General features: G+C 41.2%; 1 protein-coding gene across 3 annotated transcripts in view; it reads left to right on the top strand.

Moving 5' to 3' along the window:
* The first annotated feature begins 2,152 nt into the window (after positions 1-2,152).
* The window catches only part of hipk2 (homeodomain interacting protein kinase 2), a 73,581-nt gene continuing 54,970 nt past the window's right edge, over positions 2,153-20,763 (top strand). For all 3 annotated transcript variants that reach the window (XM_030136596.1, XM_030136595.1, XM_030136594.1), the window contains exons 1-2: positions 2,153-2,530; positions 19,232-20,411. In XM_030136596.1, coding sequence (XP_029992456.1) covers positions 2,512-2,530; positions 19,232-20,411 — 1,199 coding nt within the window. In that variant the 5' untranslated portion in view covers positions 2,153-2,511. The remainder of the gene's footprint in view (positions 2,531-19,231; positions 20,412-20,763) is intronic.

The raw sequence follows: 20,763 nt of genomic DNA, 5'->3' as shown, positions 1-20,763 counted from the left end.
CTAATGGGGATCTTAACCCTTTCATGCATACTGGTCACTACAGTGGACAGGTATTCAAAGCTGTTCTGTTGTATTTTCATGGGTTTTGCTGTTTTAGTTCCATATCAGCCAACACAGTGGACGCTTATGCATCATCCCATCCACTGTAATTCATATCATTAGTGTAAGTTTGCTGTTCTTGATCAACCTGATCTGCAGTAATATGTTTTAGTGTAAATCAATTGTTAATTGTTATTAGACTGTAATTAAAAGTTTTTTGCATATCATTTCTTTGAAGTGAGTAATACTAGTATTAGAGTATGTTAAAATGTGACAAAACGTCAGATTAGCTATATGAGAAGTGTTATTATTTCATAGTTTTCACACAGTATATCACTTTCTGATGATGGGTTTTAAATACATGTTGCTTTGCTTCAAAAATTAAACACATGGTGTCCAGCTGAGTGGACACTTTTGTAACTCCATGAAAAATAGGTTAATAAAAAAAAAATTCAATTGCATTGTTTTTTCATGCCTAAAGAGGAATAAAAATAGTCATGAAAAAAAAAAATTCTTGACTAAGTTTCTCATAATTCCCGCATGAAAGGGTTTAAAATTAACCCTTTCATGCATGAATTATGAGAACCTTTTTCCTTCAGGGTTTTTATTCCTCTTTAGGCATGAAAAAAAAAAACCAATGTGATTGAATTTTTTTTTTTTTTTTAAATCAACCTGTTTTTCATGGAGTTACAAAAATGTCCACTCAGCAACACCATGAATTTTATTCTTGAAGCAAAGAAACATGTATTTAAAACCCAGTATCATAAAGTGATATGAAAACAGTGAAATGAAACCATGTTTAATGCAGCTAATCTGATGTTTTCTCACATTTTAACATATTCTAATACTAGTTATTACTCACTTCATGGAGATAATATGCAAAAAATAAATATTAACAATTGATTTCCGCTCAAGAACCAATCAAGAACAGCAAAGTTACAATAATGGTATGAATTGCAGTTTATGAGATGATGCATAAGTGTCCACTGTGTTGGTTGATATGGAACTAAAACAACAAAACCCATGAATATACAAGAGAACAGCTGTAGAGTAACTGTCCACTGTAGTGACCACTATGCATGAAACGGTTAAACACATGATGTCCAGCTGAGTGGACATTTTTCTCCATAAAAAAAAATCGGTTCATTTAACCCTTTCATGTATACTGGTCACTACAGTGGACAGGTATTCTACAGCTGTTCTCATGTATATTCATGGATTTTGTTGTTCTTTTGTTGTTTTTTTGTTTGTTTTTTTTCCCCACATATCTTTATTAAAGTTTTAAGACACTACATATCTTTTCTGACATGAATTGGTAACATTATGTAGATCTCTCCTGAGCATAAACCCCCAGAATCACAAGCTCTCCCCATAGTTTTCACACAATTTATCAGTAAATACATGTTTCTGTGTGTCAGAAATGAAACGTGTGTGTCCAGCTGAGTGGACGTTTTTGCAACTTCATGAAAAATAGGTTCATAAGAATTTTTTTTTTTCATTATTATTTTTTTAATGTACTTTTTTTTTTTTTTTAAATGTAAATTATTTTAATTTTTTTTCTTTTTTTCTTTTTCGGAAGAAAATTTTCAATCGCATTGTTTTTTTCACACCTAAAGAGGAATAAAAACATTCAGGAAAAAATTTTGATTAAGGTTCTCATAATTCATGCATTAAAAGGGTTAAAAAACAAAAAACAAAAAACTAAGGTTTTCATAATTCGCGCATGAAAGGGTTAAAATTGCACTAATTTTTCAAATGAAATATTGACAATTTTGAACTTTTTCAGGTTATTCACATCTTTTTTGTAAAAGTACAAATTTTCATAATTTCATTGGAGGGGTTTTGTACTCAAAAAAAAAAAAAGAAAAAGAAAAAGAAAAACTTGGATTTGTCATTATTTATAGGTTATTAAGTCATTATTTTACTGATCTGGCCCACTTGAGACCAAACTGGGCTAAAAATGAACCAAAATGAGTTTGACACCCCTATATTAGAGTCTGTGGTGTTTGTTTTGGGGGCCTTACTTGATGCATAACCCCCCACCCCTTCCTCCCCCTCCTCCTCCCCAGTCCCATCGACTCTCTCTGGGTTCGACTCTCTCACTGTACACCAAACTCGCTGCGCTCTGACCACTGCAACTTTTGCAGAGACTCCTCACTCCACAGACATGTCGCACAATAGCTGAAGTAAACCTGTCATCTCGGCTCATCCTTTGGAGCCCTCACAAATATACCGCAGGTGGGATTTGGAACAGCTGAGCCTCTCTTCTGTCGCTTTTCCTCTCATCGGACTCTCGGTTTGGAAACGCATGGATATGAATTATGAGCCTTTTTCCCACTAATGAACTGGGCCAGTAATGCAGGAGACCACGGCGACTCTCTCATCAGTGTTTCAAGATGGCAGATTTTTATTGAGTTTTGAACAGAAATATCGCTTTATTTTTTGCCATGAATAACAGAAATCCTTGCACCGATGGCCCCTGTATACGAAGGTAAGCTGCTTTTGTAAATGTGCTGTTTTTATTTATTATTTATTTTTTATTCTAGTGCAGGGGTTCATTCACTGAGCCTCTACTGTATCAATTGTGATACAATTGAAATGCGGCTGATACGGAGATGCGTTGCACCCTCTCCTCTTTCTATTAAAAAAAAAAAAACAAACATATGAGACATATTTACACCACACAGACCTCAGGTAGACTGTCAGATCTTTGTGCACCACAGCTTTTTTTTTTGGTCACAGTTTAATAATATTACTAAATGCTCATGTCAGATTGGGAACCGTGTCTATTAAAATACAGCTGATAAAAGCTGCAAACGCTCCCGAATAAGGTCAAACACAAGCCGGATTTTTATAAACACACTATAGTCAATATGTTTACTAACACCTGGGGATGTTATTGTTTTGTCCTTATGTTTATTCCTGGTAGAAATGATAGCTGTGTTTGAAAAAAGCAGAAGGAATGAAAGAAGGTCGGAGCCCGATCGCTCCGAGTATCGCCTCCATCCACTTTTATTCTTCTCTGATCGTCAGTTATTCCACAAAACTGACCGACTTTACATGTTGCAGTGTCCGTTTGCATTGATACACATGTTTATTTTACCTCCTGGAAACCAAAGGCAAGCTTTAAGCACAGCATATTCGCTATTGCTGCTGCATTGTTGCTGTGACTAATCCAATTGTGAGAACGCTACCCCATGGTTCAATCTCTTATGATTTGATGCCATACGGGTTTTTGTGGGTTATTTTTATTTTTATTATTATTATTTATTCCGACAGAGTAATACACACACAAATGATGTGTTTGTTTTGCAGTGGCGTTGCATGGACAGTCAAGGTGGGATATAAATGTGACACAATGCAAACGCGGCGCATTTACAATCCGTGTATGATCTGCACGGTCCTACCTCAACTAGAGCTGATACTAATGGATCTAATACTGTGATCAAACTGGATCTTCACTCACTCATACAATTACATGCAATTCTTCTGTATTTTTGTTTACTTAAGCTGTAGCAGTGTGTCATTCATAAGTAGGAAGAGATGCTCTTTTGGTGTAAAACAGGGCAGATTTATTAAGACAGTGTATAAAAATAGAAAATATTGGTCTTTTTGTTCATCACTAAGGGTTTGTGAATATGAATGGAGTAAAAAAGCACCAATGATGACCCATGATGTCTAATATTTATATTGAAGCAACCCCATGTCTAAAATCTTTTTGTCTACTCTATAGTCCCTCTGCTGGTATTAAAGGGAACCCATCCTTAAAATGACACTAGACAAAAACTTCAACATGGTTTAAAAAGAAATCATACAAACATCACTGGCAAAAGTGGATTCTGATATGAGTATTTAGAAAATATAATACACAAAATAGCAGATGCGTATCATTAAATAGGACAGGGTCTCTGAGAAGTCCTCAGTAAGTGATATATGCCCCTATAGGAATATTGTAGTGATTTTTCATTAGGGGTGTTGTAGCTCAGAGCATAGCTCCAGACTCTAGCGTTACAACATGAAAAGGAAAGTTGAAATGAGACTGCTATGCAAAAGGTAATTAGTGTAAATTACATTCCCTGGCTTTTCCCTTCACCACAGAGAGGAGGAGAAGGAAGAGAAAGAGGCGGCAGGGGGAATTAATTACCTTGCCTGTCCTCCTCAGTGTTGGAGAGGGCTGTTATGTAGAGCAGTCATGGAAATGACCAAAGTCTCTGATGGAAAATAGGTTTGGGGGGCCCTTGACATAGAATGAGCCTGCCTGTTATGGTGATTACTCACCCTTGGCTACAGGGCATCTAGTAACTTAAATATGTATGATTGACTACTTCCTCAAGTTGGAAGTTGTGGTTGTTTAGGGGGAACAGTTGGAGGCATTCAGTTTGTTTAGGAATTTCAGCATTTATGAAAATAACAGTGATAGCCATCATGCACATGTCACTTTGTGTATGTATTTATGTTTGTTGCCTCTCTCCTTCCTTTTATTATTATTAGTGTTTGCCTTTCGTCCTTCTTGGCCCAAACAGAAGGCCATCAGCATGCCTGCTGGCAGCCAGGGTAGCGGTCTGATCACCCTGGGAGCTCAGTCTCATAACCCAAACTGACACCTTGATGGATGCCTGATGAACGAAGCAGGTCCAGCAGTCCCCAGCTGTGGATAAACTAATATTCAGACACCGCCAAACCCTGCCTGACTGCTCTCTGGCCTGGATAGATATAGGTTTTGTTTTGTGCTCATGCATGCATGTGCATATGCCCTGATGTGTGCACGTAACCGTACACATGTGCCACCTCATGTTAGTAGGGCAGGCCTGCACAAGGATGAGACAGCTGCAGAACCAGGCACCAGACATGAAGGCAACTTCATTTGCAGATCTGCTTCTCACTGGTCATACAGTATCCCGGAGAGGATTCATTCATTCCTGCCTGGAAAAATGAATGCAGAATGACTCAGAAGCTGGTGATGATGATGGTGGTGGCGTTGGTGGTAGTGGTGACAGACACTGCAGCATCACACGCAGAAGAATGTTTCATCCATCCACAAAGCCATTATTTGTTAATGTGACTTTGAATTACCCTGGGATTGAGAGAGACAGAGGGAGAGAGCAGTGGGAAAGGGGAAGGCACCGTGCCCTCTGTGAAGGGAAGTTGCTCCTCTGAGGACAGAGGGAAAGAAAGAAAAGGAGATTTTCTCAGAAACTACGTTCAACTCTCATGGTTTCCCTCCCTGTTTGCCTCATGCTTGTTTGGAGCTGAGTTGATTGATATCTTCCTCACAGGGCACGACCCAGACTTAGAGTCCAAGGTTACTGCTTTTTAAACTTTGATTAGAATTGCAGGAAGAACCCTGGGGGCCTTAGGGGGCCACGGCCGGGCCGCACCCCGTGGCACACTCGAGGGGACAGAGGAGAGTTTCTCTTCCTGAATGTTATGACAAGACGGGTGGTATGTTTTGCTCTTCACTGTCCACAGTGGGAGGGGGAATGGCTCCACTCTCAGGGAGAGATGGGATGAACGTTAAATAGCTTTTAGAAAAGAAAAGTCATCACTCTGCAAATCCTTGTAGATGCCATTGTGAATGTTTATCTCTTGTTTTCACTTTCACTCAGCGGTCGTTTTGATCTGTTTGTTGAACTGATGCATCACCTTATGACTTGTTTGGAAGACGCTTTGCTCAGAAAGGGTTATGAAAATGGATAAGCTGTCTTTACAAGTATCGCTTTTGCATTATTCAAAGCTTCCTATCTGAAAAGGAAGTGAAATCCAGTTCAGGGATTCTTTGTGGTATTGATTTGTTGAAGCATTTAGTAGAAGAAGCCGAGGCTTTGGAGAGAGACAGAATGTGAGTTTTATGTTGGATGAGGTGTGTGTGTAGCTCTCCATTGAAGGCAGGGGAATATGTGAGCTCTCTGATGTGCTGAAATAGTTCACAGGTGTGATCTGAGGGTTTTGGAAACAGATGGGGGGTGAGGGAGGGGAGTATCAGCCTGAACTGAAATGACAGGTTAGTAGAGGCCAGTCTGACACAAGAGGCCCAGCCTTGAATATGAGTAGAGTACTTCTGGCTATTTCAACAGCCTAAACTTTTCATATACTCTTTCCAGCAAATTTCTCTGGAGTAAAACTGTCTATAGTGCCTCAGCACATCATTCTTCTGGCTACTTTTGCACGGAGGAAATTCGATTGAAATGCAAAGGGGACTTTGCAATTCTCATTTTCTCCTCAGTCAGTAAGCCTCCTGTTTTAGTGCTTCTGCCATATGTTTCAGACCTCTCTCAGAAACGACTCTGAAAGCAGCGCTCTGAGGTCCTTGAAGCGGGAGACCACATCAGTTGCTGACATTAGTTACTTTTTATCGAAGGGGAAGAGGGAGGCTGGCCGGGATGGAGCCTCAACCCTGTCAACTGCTTACACAAGGCATTTCCGTGTTGGTTGGCATGCATGTGTGAAAGCCCTTTTTTCCCCCCTGCTCTGTTGTTTCTCAGTGCGTATGGTGTCAGCTTGTGTGAAACAGCTGTATCAGACTCCTGGCTCTGAGGAAACTGTTGTAGCATGCATCTTTCTCTTTACAGTTACAGTCCTGTATAAAAAAAGTTTATGCTTTTTACATTGGAAGGATTAAAATGTAAAACATATTTTTATTTGATAGTACAAAACGCATCAGAGACCCTGCAGTAATTTACTTTTTAAATGGATTTGTAGAAGTATGGAAACTATTTTCTGGTTCTCACTGGAGTGGCACAGAAAAATGGTCGCTGCTTTGTATTTCAAGATCAGTGTGTTAGGCAAAAAATAGATGAATGTCCCTCTTAAATCTCAATAACCTCCTCTTGGTAAAAGTAATGTAGTCTGTAACTGCTTTGGACCGCTGAAATAAAGAGTAGCATCTGTTAAATAGTACAGTAAAGTCTCAGTACCTTATGACACATTCATTGCTTTGATCTGCTATGAGAAGCACAGTTCAAACAAAGGTTCACATTTTACTGCTCCTCAACATGGCTCAGAGTGAATAAAGCCTTTTGTTAACTTAAGCAATAATTACACAGAGATTCCTCACACATAAAGGGCGCTTTATATTCAGAGGGTGTCAAGACTTTTTTTTTTTGTATTATTAATATATGAATAATATTGCACAGTGCAGCATGTGCATGATCTGCATTTTGCTCGCATACCATTTATTGCATGCTCAGTTTGCAATCTCTCATCATCCGCCAATGACCCTTCCAATTCCCACCCCCACCCCGCGTTTTGCTGCCCCACCCCCACGTCTATCTCTTATCTGTCCTTCCATCCCGCTCTGTTTGTTGATAAGCCGAGAGGCCATTGGCCAGCACACATGGTGCCCATGTGACACTTCAGCAACAGCCTGATGGCCAGATTGGAAACCCCATGTATGTGTGTGCGTGTCTGTGTGTGTAATTGGAGGCTGGTTTGAGGAGAGGTCTGGCAACTGTAGCTTTTTTGTTCTCCCTAATCATGACCCCCACCCGAAACCCCTCAGTCCCCCCCCCCTTAGCTTGTTTTATTGCCTGGTCCCATCACTAACCCCCCATACCTCATCCTCCCTCTCAGGTCTTAATTCTATTGTTTGAGATAATGTCCCTCAACCATGCCAGTCCATTTGACATAGCTTACTCTGGAAGACGGCTACCGGTCCTGGCTGCATTTATCACCAGCTCATTTGGCCTTTCAGTTTGTCACACGGCACGTGCATTAAACAGCTTGAAAAGTTGTACAAAAGCCTCAAATGCAAAGACAGCAGATGACGTAAGGTACTACAGCTGGATGATTAGTGCAGCTAGCACACTCACAGCCACTCCATTTAAAGAAGAGTTCACAACCATCTCTTCATATTATATGAATCAGAGTGGGAAAAAATGTCTTACAGTTTTTAATCAAGCTTCTCATAACCTCCACATTTTCCCGCTTTTTATTGTAAAGAGACAGAGTGAAGATAAGACTGGGGTGTTTACAGACAGATATTAATATTAGGAGAACTGAATTGCACTGTAAGATCACAGCACGGAGGACTTTAGGCTACTTCCTATTGAATTTATTGACGCATACACACCTTTACCATCTACCATGTCCAACTGGCCAGTGTGGATTAAGTTCTGTTGCCAGACCCGTCGCCACTACTGGCTCCGGCCCTTCTTGGTCATGGAAGGGAAGCGGAGCGATGGGCGGCTGCTGGCGGCCCCTTCACAGATGGCTGCAGGTACAGCGCTACGCTTGGCTGATAACCAAAGGACTTCAAAGCTCAGACGAGCGCTGAAGCCCATTTCTGTCCAGAGCCAGGAGGCAAAAGGCACAGAGCAAAGAAAGGAGACAGCAGTAGACAAGGATTGGGCTACTCAAACGAGTCAACAGGCATGGAAATGAGCACTTTTAGCCCTTTTTCTCCCTTTCCTCTTCTTCCACTTTTTTTGTGCACTCTCATGTTCTTTCTTATATGCAGTCAGACTTGTCTTAATTATCTCTATTATCTTTTGTCATTCCCTTTCTATAAACATGTTCCATTTTACTTTAAATTCATTTTCAACTCATTAAAAACGAGGTGAAAAGGACTTCCTTTTCGGAGCTTTTATATTATACAATAATAATGACAACTTTATTCATAGGGAACCTTTAAATTAATGTTGCAGAGTGCCTCATGGTGAAAACATGATGAAATCAATAACAACCAGAAAAAACAAGAACATTATACCGTATAAAAATACACTTTATAGTGTGCTCTGTTGAGCAGCAGGTGCATAAACTTGTTGATTAAATCTCAGAGGTTTTAACATTTACAGTGATGAATCTGAACTCTGGATCAGTTTAATATTCACGTTATGCAGAGGAAATAATCTGATGAATGCTTAAACCTCGGCTTTTATGAGCTTTTAAGGGAAAATGTAGAGAGGTAAGATGCTAAAAAGTTAGGATTTGACAATCCGGTGAGTCTTTTAATATTACTACAGTACTGGCAGGAGAAAAAGATGAAGAAGATGTTCCTCACGGACAATTTGGAACATATTAATTAATATTATGATGCAACATAAGCTAACAATAATGTTATTTATTGCAGCTTGAACCTCTTTATTCCACTAATTTGAAGTTTTAAGTAATTGATAAACAGTTGTTAGCATTTTACTGTAATGACATTTCTATAGCAGTGGTAATATATGTTTGTAGTACCATTATTAGATACATTTTTTACATTTACATTCATAAATACGCATTTTTTTTTTTTTTTTAAACTAAAAATGCTTATCAGTGCTCCCCTTTTTATATACAAAGTTAGCGTAAGATATAAGACATAAGAGACTTTGTCATTGCAAAATGCAATGAAACTGGTGATATATAAACACTATAGTTCAAATTATAAATAAATCTGTGTGAAAGTATGCGGTCAAGCCAGTACACAGCAAACAGGAATACGGCAATAGCAGTTACATGTTGATATTGCCTTGCCGAAGAGTGTGCAGCATGAAAAAAACAAGCTGCACACCTTTTAGATCCACTTCTGACTTCAAAGCCTGAGGCACATCATGGCCAGCCAGCAGCTCTGCCTGGCAGCCTTTTGAACTGACCCCTCCATTCAGCCTGAGAGACAGAGAGTGAGAATGAGTACGGCAGAAAGGGACTGACAGAGATTGAAAAACTAAGGCAGAAACGGAGGGAGGGACAGGCGCTGTAGGGTGGGGAGATGAATACCCTTTCTGCTGGGGCCCATAGGCCTCAGGGACACTGCCAGGGGTCATGGGGTGTTCTGGGTTTTTGGCGGTTGGCCGGGGACCCAGAGGAGGGGGCTCCGGTTTAAGAAGGATTTGGTCCATGCTGCTGGAGGCGTTGGGGGTCGCAGATCCCAACCCTAGCCTCCTTTAACCTGTCTCTTTTTTTTACATGTGGGATCTGTGTTGTCCGGTCAGGCGCCTATCTCCTCAGCCCCCCTGATAGAACACAGCAGCTGATAACAAACAATCCCCTCCATCACGTTTAGCGGAGCTGGCCCCAGAAAAAGGCCAAAAGTTGACCTTTAGCTACTATGAGGACCTGTGCTCTTTCCTTCACTGCTCCGGAGCGTTCAAGCCAGACCAGTTGTTTTTACCCCATTAGGCATTTCGCAAGACAACGACAGACTTAAACATTCATATATGGACAAAAGTAAATCCATTTGGGCATAAAATTTGCATTTAAGGACAACTATCACAGTAACGTGGACCTCACTCAGATCCTACAATACCCATGACAAATATGTGCTTCAAACACACCACTAGTATTTTTGACTTTATTCACAACAAAGTATCTAACAGTTTGATGAATCATTATTTACTGATGTCCCACAGCTCATCTTTTCCATCTGTTTACAGCCCTCTCAGCTGTGACAGAGCTGGGAGTTTAGAATCAACACCGCAGATGACAGAAAACAGACCCAAACTGGCAAAGTGTTAGATGGAGGGTTTTTTTTTTTTTTTTTTTAATTTTTTTTTATTACAGCTACAGATAAGATTGTTATACTATGTTTAACTGTGCAATCAACTATTACCCATTCTTGTCTTGGTGGTGTTATGCAAGCCTGATGAAATATGTACTTTTTATACACGGCCACTCTGTATGTGGGTGTTAAACCGATGGTCAGAAGAGCCATTTCCTGTCTGGGTTTGGCTGCTATTTGTGACTGTGAGGACACTGTAAATATAATCGGCTAAAGCCATGATTTTCACACTGAATCAGACAGAGAGGGTTGAGTTGGCTAGCCATATTTATTACCTCAACTCTGTGGCCAGAAGGACTCAACAACCATGTTTACGACACACTGTCAGCTGGATTAAGGACACATATGCCTTGCTAAATTAGTATGTGAGCACGTGTTTGTGCGTGTGCTGTAATCTTCTAAAAGCTGCTTGAATATATAAAGCAAAAGAAAAGATGGAATAAGTGACACATGCAAGGCTACAGAGGAGGACAGGGTAAAAAAAAAGATAAAGATGATCGGAGATTAAGAGATTAAAACAATTTATTAAGTATGCATATGGATGAGTCACCTGCAGTATGAACGCAGGAGTGCATGTTGAGGCATTTCAGAGGAAGAAAAAAAGGCATCTGCAGTTTAAATTAGTCTGATGAGCAGTAGCCTCACACACCCCACTGAAATATCACACACTCATGTCGCCTGGGGAGGCATGTGTGCCATCTCTAACTTGTATTTGATAGCAAGGAGCATTGGGAGGTGAGTATAGTTGGGGAGTAGAAGTCCAGGGTGTATTAAAGTGTAGGAGTTGGTGCATGTTTCTCTCGCTTCTCAAAAGTGATCTTCATGCACCGGCATAAGGACCTGCCATTATCAAGTGCACTGGCCGGGCCATGTGTCAGCTTGTCATTTTAAAGCGACCGCTGTCATCCAGTTTCAAGCTGGCAACGTGAAAGCAACGGAATGTAAAGTAACAGCCAGCCTCTGGGTGGTTTTTACCAGCTGTGTGTAAAACAAACAAGAGTAAAATAACAACTCTGCAAACTGTTTTCATCGCTTATTTCATTGTGTGGCAATTTATTTCTCTCTTTATAAAGAAAAAAAGAGATGTCCCACTCAGTTTGCCATTTAAATGCAGCTGTGTTTTGGAAATACAGCATGTCACGGGTTTGTGATTGGTCCCCAGGTGCCTGGGCAGGTCAGACTGGTTCCTCTGTTGTTGGGGTTCATTGCTGGGTTTTGCAGAGGTGGGGCATCAGATTAATCCCTCTGGGTGTGTGTATGCATGCATATACAGTAGTTGTATGTGTTTGTATGATGGTTGTTTTATACATGTTACAACTACAAAGCTAAGATGTCACAGTTTGACAAATGGAAGAGGAACTCCGGAGAAGCACACATAGTCAAAAGGTTAACCGTGTGTGGAGAAAATGCACTGATGCATTTCTGTGATTACACACCCACTTGCACGTGTGTTGACAAAGTGTGCTCACACGCAAGATTCATGTGAGGTGTTGGGCATGTCTGCTATATATTAATGCAGCAGACTCTGGGTCCTAAATTCAAGAAGAACACACCCTAAACCAGTGCTTAGTAGTCTGTTCCATGGGACAGGGCAGAGTGGCAGGGTGGAGCGATAATCCCGCCTCCTTAAAACACTATCCAGGGTGGTGCTCCTATTGGCTGACATCTTTTCCCCCTTTATTCACTCTTTAACTTCACTGTTTTGTATCTATTTTTTGAGGTTCCCTTCTTATTCAGCACAGCTATAAACAGAAGGGTGACAAATTAAAGGAAAATCTTGAAAATCCGTAGGGCAGGAGAGTTCAACAAATGGTTTGATGAGCATAAAAATGATGTGAATCATATGCTGTGGCATTCATAGTCTCCATAGCTCAACCTGATTGAACACCTTTTAGACCAGTGTATCAGACACTGCTGTCCCCATCATAATCAAAAACCAAATGAGGTTAAACCTGTTCTAAGAGTGTTCAGTCCTCCAGTCGAGTTCACAGACCTCCAGCAGCACATGCATGGTGGTCCACACCTTACCAAGACATGTTTATTTCTAACCCCTATGTGTCTTTATTTATTCTAAATTATAGATATGTATGTATTATATTTGGTAGGAAAATAGGGAAGATAGTTAATTCATTAGAGATGTTAATGTAAGCCTTATTAATGTTAAATAGGCTGCCTCTTTGAAACATATTGTGTAAGATGTATCGCTTTAAGGCAAACTCAGACAAGCACAAAATTAAAGTTTAATTATATTTTTACTTTTTTTTTTCCCATTTATTTGTGTCCCTCTGTCAGGTGATCATTTAATGGTGTGTATGCAGGTGTACACTATATGGACAAATGTATTGGGGCTCATTGAACTGAGGCGTTTCATTGCTAACAGTGGCAAATGTTATAACATAGTATTATACTGTGATAAATATTCCAATGAAAATTTCTTATTTTGTTTGCATGGTTAATTTTGCTTACATCTATATTCACAAAATGTTTTGAGATTTGCATTGCATTTAATTATACATGATGTTAACTTTTTTAATAATTATAATTGTTTTATATGTTTTATCTTTGTATATGTGAAATATTTGTCACATTCTGACAAATAAATATTCATTTTAAACAATAAGTGACCATCAGGTGTCTTCAGAGCTCCTTTTAGGAAGAAAAATTAGCCCTTAAATAATGTTTGATAATATTTCTATTTTTCTGGGGGGGGGGGGGGGGGTGATACGGTGGTGCAGTGAATAGTGGAATCTTCCTCCCACCATCCAAAGACATGCACTGATAGGTTTAATCGGTTAATCTAAATTGCCCATAGGTGTGAATGTGAGAGTGATTGTTTGTCCTGCTGGCAACTGGCAACATGTCCAGGGTGTTCCCCGCCTTCACCCATAAGTAGCTGGGACAGGCTCCAGCAACCCTAGAGATAATAAAGCTGGCTCAGAAAATGAATGAATGAATGAAATGACAGCTGGCGTATTTTATTTTTATCATGATAATATCTCAAATCAACAGGAATGAGAAGTTCTGCAGGCTGTAGGTATGATGTGTCCCTAGCACATTGTGACTGCTGTCCACCTCATGTTGATTTTTGTGCAGCATAGTCTACAGTCATGAAAGTCCATATCCTGCTGGCTGCTTTCAAATCAGTTTACCATTGTACCATGTTTTATCCACCATTGTACTCACTTGTATGTCTTCCTTTATTGTCGGTTTGCTGTTTCTTGCCTGCAGTTCTCATATGTTGATCTCATTATAGCACATTGTGTCCAGCTGTCATTGTTGATCCTAATGACATAAGAGGAAGTATGGTGTAGCGGGGCGTTTCTTACTGTGTGTAAATGATAAGCATTCTGGAGAGCGGCTGCTTATCAGGTGTGTGTCCCTGCACGGCCTATTGCTGTGTTTGCAACTGTAGTCAAAGCAGCACAGCTTGATGAATACAGTGGATGTCGGTGGTAGTGCAGTCGAGCTGCAAGTTAACAGGTGCCATTGGTTTATGCTTGGACACGTTTTCAGCTCCCTCCCTCTTACTTTATTCTGCCACACATGAGGTTTTGCACAGAACAAATAGTTTCTTCTTTTCTGTTCTACATTCATTGTATTCATCCTGCAGCAAGGGCATTTAATATGAACAGTTTTCTTTCTTTCTGTCTTTCTTTCTTTCTTTCTTTCTTTCTTTCTTTCTTTCTTTCTTTCTTTCTTTCTTTCTTTCTTTTTCTTTGTCTTGCTCTTTCCCGGTGGGGAGGAAGTTGGGTGCTGTCCTTTGTACACTTGCTACACTCGTGATTTGATTAATAAGAAATCCAGCTCAAGCAGAGCCACCCCTCCTCTTCCTCCTCCTCTTCATCCGTCCCTCCTCATCCCCACGCTCTTCCCTGAGCCTTGCTTGAACGCCTGGTTAGGCTGACCCGGCAGTATAAACAAGGCAAATGTTTTTTCTCACACCAGCCGTTTTATGACCACACTTAACAGCATGAGCAGCAGCCTTCTTATCTGCTGACAGTTAACTAAGGGAACCAGGTTTTTCACCTTTACAAGTGTTGGCATTTCGACTGTAACTTCTCGAGTTCAGAGAAGAAGAGCTCAGATGTACCATCCAGAGTTGTGTTGCACATCAGCTTAGTATGTGCATTAGGTGTCCATATGTTCACCCTCTGTCAGATATTTGTGTGACAGCTTTTATGCATGGGATTTTTGTGTTTGTGCTGACCGAACATGTTATCTCATAGCTAACACAACATGTTGTATCTCTGGCTGTTTGCTTCCAGGAAAGGGAGAGGGTAGGGAGTGTCACATTTACAGCAGACAAGCTGCAAATTTATTAGTTAAGACGTCCTGTGTGTTTGTACCAAGCAGCATTAATATTTCCCTTTTAGCTCGTCTATAAACTAGATGACTTTTTGGTGTGCATTAGTGGAACAACAGTCAGGATGAGCATATAGGCTGATGGAGAAGCAGCCTGCATGACAGTATGTCCCTGTGAGCTTGTCTGATGCATTATTCTATAAATAAGCAGGGATAAGAGAGAGCTAAAAAGGCAGACAGGGTGGTCAATAGTGGCTGGGGGTGAGAGAGATAGAAGGAGACTATGCAGTGACATGCTCCAGATCCCCCACTGAGGCAGGAGGCAGAAACACAAGCCTGGTCTGAACTGCCTGGACAATATGTTCTTCTTCAGTGGTTTATTCACTGTTACGTTTAACCCCTGAACTTGCAACGCAATATACAAATAGATATAGGAGCCATGGTGCCTTTTGTACACGCCACAGGAATAAAGAGCATTGGGGAAGATGAATTGTTTAATGAATAAAAAAAAAGGATGTGAACCATATGCTGCTGTTTTACATTTACCAGACCTCAACCCACATGTTAGACAGCACTCTGCACTGCTGTCCTCCTAACACCGAATGATGGAATATATATTTCTTAAAAGAATCCTCTTCGGCTACAGTCTTACTAAAAGTCTGTATGTTGGCTTTTCCTCTAGTTTGTTACATATCTGCTAGTGTCAGGGTGTTTAGAAACAGCAGCTAAGGGTGAGATAATGCTTTGTCTAGACAGTCTGAAGTCATTTCATTAGCCAGTGATTTGGCTTACACCCTGTGCCCTCCAGTCCTGCAGACACTGGGATGTCCAGTAAAAAAGACAGGGTCATCACAGTGTCTCCACTTGTGTCTGTAGACATATAGTCTCAGTAGAAGTCCAAATATATCCAGGCCAGAGGACATCGACCAGACAGACCTTACTGCTGTCGCTGTATAGTCTCCTAGGTGATGGCCACAGTCCTGGCTATGTATCTTTCCATTTAGCTGTTATAGTGCAGACCAAGCACAGAACATTTTCCCTCTGGATATTGACAGACACATTTTTATACGCAAGGAGTTGGCTTATACATTTTTGCTATCAGAGTTGGTCACATTAAATTGGCAAAATATTTAATTTCTTTGTAACTTCAGATTGGAACCTTTTAAATTATGATTTGTATAAAGCATGGGACTTTGGAAACAGGCGTGGGTGAGTTGAATGATCGCCAGGTTTTATATTAAAAGACTATTTGTAATTACAAAGGACAACTTGGCAGGTTTTGTAGTGTCTAAAGGCGTCCTCATCAATACTCTCTGTCATGTTGTCAGCAGAGTATAAATGACGAGTTTAATAAAAGAGAGCAAACAGAAGCAGGTCACAGGCTAGAATGTGAGGGCCACTCGTGGCCCCGCTCTCCACGTTCTATTCTCCTTCCCTCCTTTTCAGGCCGTTTCTCGCCCTTGCATGGCATGCAGAAAACGGCCCTGATCCTCCCAAAAAGAAGATTAACAAACCCCTGACAGAGAAGTAATCTCTCTGAAAACACTGACTATTACCATTTCAACATGCTGCTTCTAAACAGTGGAAAATGCCTCTCTGGTATGCTTAATTGCAGTGTGTGGGACACACAGTGTTCCTTTAGGTATGCTAAATGGAAAGCCTTGGCTACTGACGGCATTCTAACATTGTAAATGCACAACAATGGACTTTTACAGTTTTGCACTTGGCATAGAGTTCAAATATTCAAATAAACTTCAAGAGGACATTTTCAAGGGAAGGTCTTTGCACTGTGCTTTCTCTCACAATGCTATAGAGGGTATAGTAGTTCAAACTCTACATCATAAATATGTTTGAACTACAGTTTTGGTGAAAAGTGATTCATGAGCAGTGGAGTCGCTTTTCCAATGAAGTATAATTGGTCACATTGTTGCCTGTGTATGTTGTCATGAGATAACATTCCAGCCATTTGACCTCTTACTGTTGGTTCATTTAATTACTTATCTGTATTCAGCACAGGGCTGTAAAATGTGCTGATGTTTGTACAGCTTTTAGTTTTGTTGCAAAACCAGCTGTGGAGAGTTTCTTACCATGTCAGGCTTGAATTTCTAAAAAAAAAAAAAAAAAAAAAAAAAAAAGAAAGAAAATTACCTATGCATTTGTTAACATTTTTGCCAGCTTTATCTGAGAGCAACTTGTTTGGCCTTCGGTTTATTGCAGCGTGAAGGTAATGTCAAGCGAGCTCCTTGACCACAGTGTTAAAACTGAAAGAGAGTCAATGAGTGACTAAATCAGGGCTGAATAGGAATTCATGTGATGCTAATGCAAAGAGCAGCTAGCCTGCATCTGGCCTTGTAAAACCCCCGCGCTATCCATAATCATGCTGGCAGATATGTAATACTGGAATTTTCCATATGAGGAACAGGCTGGCTCTGTGTCTGTCCATCCATCTTTGTGTCCATCAGTCTGTGCCTGTGATTATCCTGTCAGGCTCTCAGTCACACACTGTTGACACCGCTCTGTGACGCAACCCATCATTCAAATTATTTTTAGCGTAAAGTCCAGGCGCAGGAATTGGTAATCCAAGGAGTGACATCTGGCCTTGAGGGCTTATGTGATTAGCAAAGAGCCTTGCCCCTAATAGCCTAGCGGACGTTCTTCATTACCTCTCGGAACCAGCCATACGTACAGGATTGGGCATGAGGTGACCAAGCATGAACACATTTAAAAAAAAAAAATCCTAATATCGTCCACAGCACAAATACACACATTTCACAAGGATGAAACACTAGGAAGCATGGAGGTGCTGTAGTACATCAAATGCAATGGCCGAAAGCTTACAGTGAGGCCTCTAATGTGCACTGTAGCTCCAATCCTGTAGCATTAGGGCTAAGACCAGATGACCATGGAGATAACTAGTAAGTCTGAGCAAGGCCAAAGGAAAGACTAAAATAAATGTTAAAAAAGGAAAGAGTAAGAAAGGGCAGCAGAGTTTTAAAAAAAACAAAAGACACAAAGTACAGTGGAGGGCTGCCAGCTTCCTACTGAATTAATCATCATCACCACTCAAAGGGCTAATAATGACAAAGTGACCAGGCATGTCCCCTCCTCTGTACTCACTGTCCACAGAACAGCTCCTACAATTATGGTCCTTATGTCTTGAAGGGGAAATGGTCCTCTAATGATCTTTGAACTGAGCAAAACTCCTCAGCTTTCGAGAAGTCTATTAATTACATAAAGACAAGCGATTTTCCAGTAGAAAACAAAGTTTAGGGCCTGTTTGTATGCTTGGGTTTTGTTAATGTTTGTGTGCAGGGGGACTGTAACATTCTTTGAATCATGCCTCTGTTGATCAACAGTGAGGCTTAATTGAGTGTGTGTGGGCGATGGCATAACCAGGTGGAAGCTCTCAGTTTGTTAGTAGTAAACTAATTTTGGCTTTACTGGAAACTGTTTAAACATACAATTAGTACAAGTCTCATATAATCTACTTTGTGCTGTAATAATCATTTCAATGCTACAAACAAGTCTGTTTGCAAAGAGAGAGATAAAGAAAGGGACTATTTTTGGGCAGTTGTTTGCTTGGAGAAGCTTTTGCTTATTCTGAGGCAGCTTGTTCCCAAGAGTTCAGAACACAGCCTCGCTGCAGTTTTGCTTTTGTTTTGTTGTCTTCAGGATCTGTGGTTGAGAGGGAGTTCAGCGCCCCTCTCCTGTTTTCATAGTTAGTTGAATGAGATTTCTTCCACCACCTTCCCTAAAGTGAGTAATTGTGTACCAATAAATGCAAGGGCTGGGTTGTGTAGTGGGAAAGGAAATTGCAATCATTCTTTGAGACTTTTTTGTGGGGTTGTTTTTGTGTACGGTTTTGTGTTGCTCAGCTGTCTCTGTGGAGTGTCCCATGAAATGGTATTCTTTTAGTATTCACTCAGCCTATTTACTTTGCAGCAGATGGGAACAGTAGGGAAATGGCATTTCCTCTGCATGAACTAGTAGTCTATATAAGCGCTGCTCAGTCTAAAAATGCTCATCTTTCTGGTAAACAGTCTGCCCCTTTCCTACATAAAAACATTAATAAAACTTTACTACATTGCGATAAAAAAACAAATGATCCCTTTTCCACTAGTTTTAATCATGCAGTATGTGAAGTTATGCAGAAGCACAAGAAGATAGAAGGTAGTTGTTCTTAGAAACATATTAACGTAAAAATAAATATTTTCATATATATACAGTATATATGTATATTAGTAGATGATTTAACACTTGACTGTGATATTAGGGACTTCAAGAGGTTAACAATCCAAGCTGTCTTTATTTAAAGCTTCTGGCTACCACTCGTGTTTCAGACACTCTCAAATTCCTAACCTCTCACTTTCATTCCTGTCTTCTGCCCCTCCCCTCTCTCCCCTCTTGTCACAGGTATGGCCTCGCAAGTGCAAGTGTTCTCCCCTCACACTCTCCAGTCAAGTGCCTTCTTTAGCGTGAAGAAACTGAAGGTGGAGCAAAGTTGTAACTGGGATATGACAGGGTACGGCACACACAGCAAAGTCTACAGCCACAACAGCAGCAAGAACGTGTCGGCCACCAGTGGCCCCCTAGGTATCAACAGCTCCCTGCAGGTCGCCAGCTCCACCCTGCCCTACGAGCAGGCGCTCATCTTTCCAGCCAGTGCAGGCCACATTGTGGTCGCCTCAGCCAGCAGCACTTCAGGGGCCGTAGGGTCTCTCCTGGGCAGTGGGGGTGGAGGCAGCAGCAGCAACAGCAGTGGTGGTGGAGGTGGCGGTGGTGGCAGCGGTGTGGGCGGTGGAGTTGGGGTTCACAACCTGACACGCCGCAGTACGGTCAGTCTTCTAGACACCTACCAGCGATGCGGGCTTAAACGCAAGAGCGAGGAGCTTGACAACAACAGCAGTGTGCAGATCATTGAGGAGCACGGTCCACCGATGATACAGAACGGCGCAGCCAGTGGAGCCACGGTGGCGACAGTAGCCACTGCCACCTCCACAGCAACGTCAAAGAACAGCGGTTCCAACAATGAGGGAGACTACCAGTTAGTGCAGCATGAGGTACTTTGCTCTATGACCAACACCTATGAAGTGCTGGAGTTCTTAGGGCGAGGGACCTTCGGACAGGTGGTTAAGTGCTGGAAGAGGGGCACCAACGAGATAGTGGCGATCAAGATCTTAAAAAACCACCCATCGTATGCACGGCAGGGCCAGATTGAAGTCAGCATCCTGGCGCGTCTCAGCACGGAGAGTGCAGATGACTACAACTTTGTGAGGGCCTACGAGTGCTTCCAGCACAAGAACCACACGTGCCTGGTATTTGAGATGCTGGAGCAGAACCTGTACGACTTCCTCAAGCAGAACAAGTTCAGCCCTTTGCCACTCAAATACATCAGACCCGTGCTACAGCAGGTGGCCACCGCGCTAATGAAACTGAAGAGTCTGGGGTTGATTCATGCTGACCTGAAGCCGGAGAACATCATGCTCGTGGACCCATCTCGACAGCCCTACAGGGTTAAAGTCATTGACTTTGGCTCAGCTAGTCATGTGTCCAAAGCAGTCTGCTCTACTTATCTTCAGTCCAGATACTACAGGTAAGAGCTGGGATTTTAATGGTTTGATATGTTTGATATGAAACGCATATGTATAGAAGTCTAAGATGTTAGGTGTTGAATGGAAGGTTCAAAATGAAATCACAAAGAAATATACAGATGTCTCTTTGTTAAACTTCCTATTAATTTGTAATGGTGGTTGTGCTGTCTCTTTCATGTTGGGTTTAGTCCTACTTTAATCAGTGTGTTTTTGTAGCTGAGATGATTATTTGGCCAAACACACAGATTTGCTGCCAGCTGTGTGTCCTCAATGTTTTTGACTGCTTTCCTTGTCAGCTGGTATTCCCCCTAGTTAACCCTCTACCAGTGCGAGGTATGACAGCAAAACTCAAAA

This window comes from Sphaeramia orbicularis, chromosome 6 (genome assembly GCF_902148855.1).
Source record: "Sphaeramia orbicularis chromosome 6, fSphaOr1.1, whole genome shotgun sequence".
In the NCBI taxonomy this organism is placed as follows: domain Eukaryota; kingdom Metazoa; phylum Chordata; class Actinopteri; order Kurtiformes; family Apogonidae; genus Sphaeramia; species Sphaeramia orbicularis.
This window is presented reverse-complemented; position numbering and strand designations above follow the sequence as displayed.